Source organism: Phoenix dactylifera, unplaced genomic scaffold (genome assembly GCF_009389715.1).
Source record: "Phoenix dactylifera cultivar Barhee BC4 unplaced genomic scaffold, palm_55x_up_171113_PBpolish2nd_filt_p 000465F, whole genome shotgun sequence".
In the NCBI taxonomy this organism is placed as follows: Eukaryota; Viridiplantae; Streptophyta; class Magnoliopsida; order Arecales; family Arecaceae; genus Phoenix; species Phoenix dactylifera.
In genome coordinates this window covers 44,561-52,797 of record NW_024067889.1, presented here as the reverse complement: position 1 = coordinate 52,797, position 8,237 = coordinate 44,561, and the positions used below count along the sequence as shown (strand labels likewise).

At 40.3% G+C, this 8,237-nt stretch overlaps 1 protein-coding gene across 1 annotated transcript; it reads right to left on the bottom strand.

Annotated features, from left to right (window-relative positions):
- Nucleotides 1-2,399: 2,399 nt before the first annotated feature.
- On the bottom strand, nt 2,400-6,620 carry LOC103711154 (receptor protein kinase TMK1-like). The gene is made up of 2 exons (XM_008797186.3): nt 4,220-6,620; nt 2,400-3,053 (listed from the first exon to the last, which is right to left on the bottom strand). The coding sequence occupies exons 1-2, from the start codon at nt 6,465-6,467 to the stop codon at nt 2,542-2,544; spliced, it is 2,760 nt and encodes a 919-aa protein (XP_008795408.2). The 5' UTR covers nt 6,468-6,620; the 3' UTR covers nt 2,400-2,541.
- Nucleotides 6,621-8,237: the final 1,617 nt, after the last annotated feature.

The window sequence follows — 8,237 nt, the reverse complement described above, 5'->3', positions numbered from 1 at the left end:
TTTTGAATCAATTTTGTTCAATTTCACTGGGAATATAAGAATCCAAATCAGAAATAGGTCATGTTTCTAAATCCAGGCCTAATCCAAATAATTTCAATTCAAATTGGACCAAATTATTTCAGATTGGTTTCGGATTGGAATTGAGTCAATTCAATTGACATCCAGCCCTAAATGTGACTCGATGACAGACATATATGTTGCATCAATGTTGGCACAATAACCAATAGTCAACATCAACCACTTCCTGACATGTTAAGTTGTGCATGTTCACTTGCATAGCTGAAGCTTTCCCCTGGCTCCAACCAGGAACCCAATCAGGTTGCTTACCAGCTGGCTAACCACAGTTCAGAAAATGAAGGCAGATTAGAGGGACAATTGAGTTATCTGAGGCTACTTCAGCATATTAGATGGCTAATTCTCTTTGCTGCTTCTATTTTATAGTTATCTGATCACCTATTTATTAGATGCCAGTTTGTATGTGATAAGCATTTTTCCTTTCATTGCAGCTTCTATAACTATCTAAATATACATTCAAGCGATCTAATCAAGAGTAGCGAGAATTTTTTTTTTATAACCCCCTTTAACTCAAATCTCTTATAGTAAAATAAGTAAGAATATTAAGATATTATAAAATAAGGTTCTTAGCCCTTTCATTAGTGATATTTGAAAAAAAGGTTCTTAGCCCTTTCATTAATGTTAATAATAAAACTATGTTGAAATGCTTCTATTTATACTAATGAGATTCATGTCTCCTAAATCCAAGATGAATTCCTTTTCTAGTCAAAAGAGGATAAAATTTTCTGAAATAATAACCTGACTAATTAAAAAATCATGTTAAGAATAAAATCATCCTAGAACTGGATCTCGAGTTCAACATTAATTTTGCTTTTTTCTTTCACATTGCTTAGTTCCTCCGAGATTGGAAGGTATGCCAGATCAAAATGTTATCCAAAATAGAAACATTGATATCCCTTTTAGAGATCTATATATCATGAAAACTCTACATCAACAGTATGCAATGAACTCCTTGGGGCGATCACTCGAAAAATTACCCATTTGAAGAAGAAAGTACCTTAATTGGATGTCAAATGGGAAAGCCACAGTCCTGAGAAGTTCAGGTTTGCAATTCAATCTTGTATTTGGTGGAGCTTGCTTCCAAACCTTGCCTAAACCAGCCCAATATGGCTGAACTGGTCCAAAACATGTTCGATGATCTTCTTGGATCACCAGGCATTATGTTCATAAATTATCCCTAAATGAGGTTCAACCACAACTTGCGTGGGCCATACCAAGAGCTGGTAGAGAGTAGAGACTTCTCTTTTTTCAGTCCAATGCTTTCAATATGTAACAATATGCTTTTAAGCTGAATACTCAATGACTTCCCTTTCTTCTCACCATTACCACTTCCAAAGAAGCCAATAATAAATTCCCAGTGCTGCTATTCTCTTCATCAGGAAACCCCTCTGCACATCACCCTGCCACTTGAATAACCCAATGAGGTGAACCACATGCTACTTCTGATAGCAGAGGCACCATTCCACACATCCCTAATGTGATATTTGAGGCATCATGCTTGTTTTAGAATTGATGTAGCTTCCTTAGTTGTGTGTGCATCACATGCAGATCGCTGCTTTTGCCAGAGAAGTTGTGACACATTATATAGTACAGTAGAACAAGGGTGTAGATAAAAGGTGTTTTAGTATGAAGACACTTTGATGGCTTGACATTTGTTTTGACGAGATCCCATAAATGGAGCTCTGTCTCAAAAGAAAATGGTTAAACTTGCTTTCAAGAGCACAGATAGAGAAGTTCATTCATTACAAAAGTTTCGAGCAGGATGTAAAGAAAGATAAATCAACAAAAGAAAAAGAAAGTTTTGATTATAGCAAGTAAAATATGTATCTAACTATAGGGGGTAAAATGTCAGGTGTGCATATGACCAGCTGTTGTGATGCAAACAGTAAGTCCTAAATGCATGTCCACCCCTCATTAAACTTATCCACCTAATGCTTCAGCAAAGGCCCTGTCCGAAGTGCTAGTCCCACCTGTTAATGATCAGTCTAAAAACATTCATCAAAGGAAGATGCAGATATATGTTAAGATATTTCATAGTTTGTCTCAATCACGTCGATGATGAAAAAAAAAAGAGTAGTGACTTTTCCTCATCAATATATAGATCAAGCTATATTATCAAAAAAATGTTAAAAATATATTTACCAAACTACAAACAAATACCTGAACACATGCAGGAAATGATATTTACCAAACAATGCGGTGGAATCATTTGGATATCAACAAACCGAAATCATGAAGTAGGGTACCACAGTTTTTTAAAGTAAAGCTTTTTTTCCATTAACTAAACTTGCAAAAAGAAAAAATAAGAAAAGGAATCAAGCTTATTAAGGAGTAAAAACTAAAAGGTAAAACTAAGATCAGAGACTGTATAAAGGAAAAGAAGAAACGAGACTTCCAAACTCAAGCTAGGATAGGAAATGAACAAGCCACACAACAGGCTTTTCAACTACATCCTCTTTTATTAAACTATCTTGCATTTGCTGAGGTTAAGGTTCCTGCAAAGCTACTCTGGGAGTTCTCAGAACTAGGAATATATGGCAATGGCATGGTGCCATCCATTTGGCTACTTTCTGTGGATTCCTGCCACTTCTTAAGCACCTCTGGTAATGGAGTTTCAAGGTCGATTCCATAACCATCATCAGAGTAAGCATCGGTTGGCTTCCAGATTTCAGCAAGCGAGGACAGGACATTGACAGCATATGCCATGTCAGGCCTCTGATAGGGTTCTCTCATAGTGCAGTGGCCAGCCAAGTTAGCAACTGTCTTTATGCTCTCCAAGGTCTCCTCGTCAAGAATGATATTTGGGTCAATGGCCTTCTGGAAGGCATCTTTGTTGAGGTGCATCCTCCGGAACCAAGTCGCCAAATGCATGCTCTCCTCTGGCTGGGTAGTGACAATTGCTTTCCTACTCGTGATCAGCTCCATGAGTATCACTCCGAAGCTAAAAACATCAGCTTTGGTGGTTACACGCCCCATCACTGATCAGAAGATGAGACCGTCAATTGGCATTGCGACTCACATTAAACAAATTTTCACATTTGAAAAAATAAAATAAAATATATATATATATATATAGAAGCAAGAATAGTGAGGAAACTTTTCAAAATTTGGTTTAGACACCTAATCCATTCATGAATTAAACCTATAAACCAATATTACAGGCCACAACTTCAAACCGGTCAAGTTAATTTATGGTTTAGGATGAAAAACGTAAGAGCTGGTTGTTATTAACTATTAAAACTCGAAGGCAAGAATGCATAAGCAACAAAATCAATTGAGATGGAAGATTACATAAAAGTTACATGATTCAGAACTTCAAGTCACTTTTATCCTACGATGGCATAGTTGTTTAGTCCATTTTTCACAGTCAACCATTGCTCTAGGAAGAACTATGCCATAAACAGATAGATAGAACACTCAAGCATCGTCATTTCATTCATACACACAATCTGAGACATACACTTTCTCACAGCAAGTATGTTACATAATCAGATACAACTGCAAGCTGTGCACAAAATACAAAAGAAAAATGAAGATGTATCTTCTATGGTCAAAACCAAATGAACTAGATTCATATCTGTAACAATTTATCAAATTCTCATACCTTTCCTAGTTTTTTGTTCACTTTGCAGACATATTCATCAGTTGGTGATTTACTGTCATAATAGCGTAATAATTTCTAAATGTCGAAGATGTTATCACTGTAAAAAGATTTTTCCTTCAAATTGGGTTGCCCTGTATCTCCACCCTAAGGAACATAGTCATGAACAGGACACAATTGTTTAAACTGAACTTAAAACAATATGCAGTTGCTTGTTGATGCACTTGAGATGGGATTACAACAACAATATGGGTTGATAATATATTGTCGATATCATTGATCAAATAAACAAACCTTCAACTTTAATAAGCATTTCACTTCAACAAATCATCCATTAGAGGTGCAGGGCACGTAAGAATGTTCCTCTGCAACATGCATCAATGTGGTACTAAGCAAATAGTAAACCATTTTCTAAAAGCTGAATGGAAGGTCGAAACACCAAGATTAACATAATTGTCTTTAATGGAGAATTAAGATACTTCTATTCAATCATTAAGCACCAAAAAAAATAAGATATAAACAAGTAGTACAATGAAAACATACCTGCATACTCTGGTGCAAGGTACCCAAAAGTTCCCGCAAGCCTTGTTTCAATGGAACGGTTATCTTCCGGTGCAAGTCGAACTAACCCAAAATCAGCAACCTTAGCTCTCATATTATCTCCAAGCAGAATGTTGGAGGGCTTCAAATCCCTGTGTATGAAGGTCTGATTAGCCAGACTGTGTAGATACTCAACACCGCGTGCAACATCCAAAGCAATGGTCAATCTCTTTTTCCATTCCAACGGCTTCAATTCCAATTCCATCCAATCAAAAAGATGGTGACTGAGCGTACCCTGAGGCATGTGCTCATAAACCAAAATCCTCTCGTTTTCTTCCAAGCAGTAGCCAAGAAGGGAGACCAGATTCCGATGCCGGACCTTGGTAAGGACCGAAATTTCTGACTTGAACTCATTCAGACCCTTCGACCCCATCACTCCAGTCTCCATTCGCTTCACTGCGATCATGGAGCCATCATGGAGCTCCCCCTTATAGACTGTCCCGAACCCTCCACGACCTAAGATATTAACCTCACTGAAGTTGTTTGTAACCTCCCTTAGTAATTGTATTGAAACAACCATGCTCCCTGGCTCAGCTATAATCAGTCCACTGTCGACCTTCGACAACTGGGTATCGGAACCGGAATGCTTTAGGTCTATCACCATATCATTAGTCTTCTGAACTTTAATGTGCTTCTTTCTCTTCCAACACCAAAATCCTAAAAACCCGATGAAGAGAGCACCACATACTGCGGCAACGATGGAGCCCATGATAACTCCTGTGGACTTCTTTCTTCCACCATCACCAGAATTCCCAGAATTTGGAGAATTCGTACCTGGAGTGCCACCATTCCCAGTATCCTTTCCGATATTCGGGTTCCCATCCGTGTTCACCGAAACATTTCCACCAAAACTTGGAACCTTCCCCCACAGGGCATTATTAGAAACATCCAATAACTGGAGATACTTCAAATTGGTAAGCTCCGATGGAATAGTGCCGGTTAGATTATTACCGGAGAGAATCAGCTTCTGCAGCTTAGGCAGCAACTGAAAATCCGGCGAGATCGTACCGTTGAAAGCCAATTTCTGCAATACGACGGAGGTGATGTTACCACTCGGATCGCACGTAATGCCCGTAAAACCATTGCACGGATCATTCCCTTTCCACTGGTTGGCCAGGTACGTTGGATAGTAAAAGGACTTGGCAATGGAGAGCAAAACATTCACCCGGGGATCGCAGGCGGTGCCGTTCGTGAGGCAGAATCTCTCAGTATCTGCATCCAGTTCCACCTCCACCGTATTGGGGAAGACAGGCACCTGCCCTTGAAGAAGATTATTGGTCAAGACGACTCTCTTAAGAGATTTGAGCGAAGTCAGCGAGCTCGGCACGGGGCCGGTGAGCTGGTTGTCCCGGAGATCCAAATCATAGAGGTTTTCGAGGCGGGAGAGATCGGGAATCGGGCCGGAGAAGGAATTGGACATAAGATAGAGCAGCTTGAGATTTGTCATGTTCTGGATGACATCGATGCGGCCCGAGAGGCCGCTTCCCTTCTGGTTGTTGAGCCACAGGGAGTTGAGCGGGGAGGCGCCGAAGCTCGACGGAATCGGGCCTGTGAGGTTATTGCCGGCGAGGGCCAGGTGGTAAAAACTCGGGAAGCCGGTGCCGAGGAAGTCCGGTATGGTGCCGGTGAGGTTGACGCCGTTGGCGGAGAAGTTGACAAGGCCGGAGGCGGTGCGGAGTGATGATGGGATCGTCCAGGAGGCGAGGGGGTTGGTGTCGAGGTAGACGTTGGTGAGGGAGTTGAGGCCGGAGAAGAAGTCTTCCGGGATGGAGGAGAAGCTATTGTTGGCCAGGAAGAGGGTGGTAAGAGCGCCGAGGCCGGCGAGCGAGGGGAGAGGACCGGACAGTTTGTTGATCATGAGCTCGAGGCGGGTGAGGGCGGAGAGGTTGCGGACGTCCGGCGGAAGGGAGCCGGAGATGCCACTGTTGCTGACTAGGACGCCGGTGACGCGGCCGCTGGTGCAGCGGACGCCGCCCCAGCTGGTGCAGGGGTCGGAGGAGGCCGACCAGTTGAGCTTTCCGGACGGATCAAGAGCCTTGGCGAGGGTCCGCATTGTGGCCGCGTCGCCGGAGTCGGTTTGGGCCGCCGCCAAGCGGCCGGCGGAGAGGAGGACGGCGGCGATGAGAACGATTAGAACGGAGGGGTGGTTGTGGTGCTGGTGGCGGCGGAGAAAGTGAGGCTGCACCTCCATCGTAGGAAGGAGGAAGGGAGGTGACGGGAACGGAGATGGATTTGGGAGGGGAGGGGAATTTAGGGTTTCGAATGCGATCGACGGACAGAGCCGAGGAGACCTTCGGGAATTCGGAGGGGAGGGGTTTAAGGAAAGGAAGGTGGCAAGGCCGCAGCGAGCGTGTCCTATTCTGGTAATTATTTCGACGTTCCTTTTGCCTTATATATCTCATACCTTCTACTGTATCACCATTCAATGAATTAAAAAAGGGGCAGGATATGCATGTCAATATACTTACCTTTCATGATAAGAAAGCTATTTTGACGCTTGGGATTTGACTTGGAGACGCTTTGACGTTTCGTACATGGTTCATAGAAATCCTATAAGCAACTCCCTGCGGTATTACTCATTTGATTTTGTTATATTTGAATACTCTTTTTTAAATAAATTTATAAGGAAATTTTAAGGAAAGGGAAAATGACAGGGCAAATCAATTGGTTATTTGCAAAGATTTCATGATTTGTCAACCGGATTATATTGTCATAAATATTTTTAACATAAAGGGCTATAATTTAGTGTATAGAAATAAAAAAAAAAGAAGCTAGGGCTATAAATTTGTCCCCGATCTACCTCTCCTAGGATCCAATTGCTAAAAGCCATAATAAGATAACGATCTTTTCTTTCATATGCTTGGCATCAAAATTACTTATAAAAAAATATTTATGTGGACAACAAGTACATACTAAATATTTGCAAACTATTTTAGAGTGCATTTGTGGAAGTTATAGTGAAATATCATGATGATTTTTTTGTGAGTTGAAGTTGTCGATTTTAATGTTTTTATCATAGATACCACCGAACATTTCTTTTAAAACTTTTAGGCTCAAAAACTAGTGAGAAGGAATTTGAACAAAATTTCTTGATTTCAATGAATCTTCATCTCACTAACTTACCTTTCTCCCCTTCAATTTAGCTTCAAATTGGTAAATACCTTGCATTTATTTAATCAATTGCATACTTGATCGAACCAAACTGCACTCAACTACATCAATAGAGTGGTTTCCCCTAACTGGGATGCAAATCATCATCTTCCAATTTAATTCTCTTATTATGCTTCATTCTAAACTCAATTCATCTGCTCTCCAACATAATACCAATCCCAATTGATCAATTTTGGGTTCAATTAAGCACAATTTCGCTAACTCTGCTAATTTCACTTGAATTGGCTTGTCTAATTCAGTTCATTTAGGTTAGTTCACTAACCCAAGCCAATTTTTCTCTATTTGACCTCCAATATCACCTCTTCATGATGTCAATTAATCTAGCTATTTCTAGAATTATAGCAAATAAGCTCAAATTGAACTCAAATTCAAATTGTGGCCTCTCCAAATAGCCTAGTATTCTTGTTTAAATTTTATAATTTTTTTGACATTTGTATCACCAACAATTAAAATCATCCAAAAATAGCCAATGGTGCTACAGAGAAATGTATAAAATACTGAAAGCAACCTCAGTCCATGTATACATATGATCCAAGATTAACTCTTTGAGAGTAGGTTTATTCTGTAAGATAAAAGAATGGTGCACAAGAAAAAGGATAGTTCTATAATCAAAAGCAAATGGAGCATATTCGTATTTGCAACAATTCACAAATTTTTATACCAGCCTAAAATATACAATCGTTGTAGTATAATGGTTTCTACATATTCAAGATGTTACCACAATTATATGATTTTTTCCTTGGAAGTGTGCTACCATGTCGCCACCCTTTCCATCTAGTTCCGAGATTTT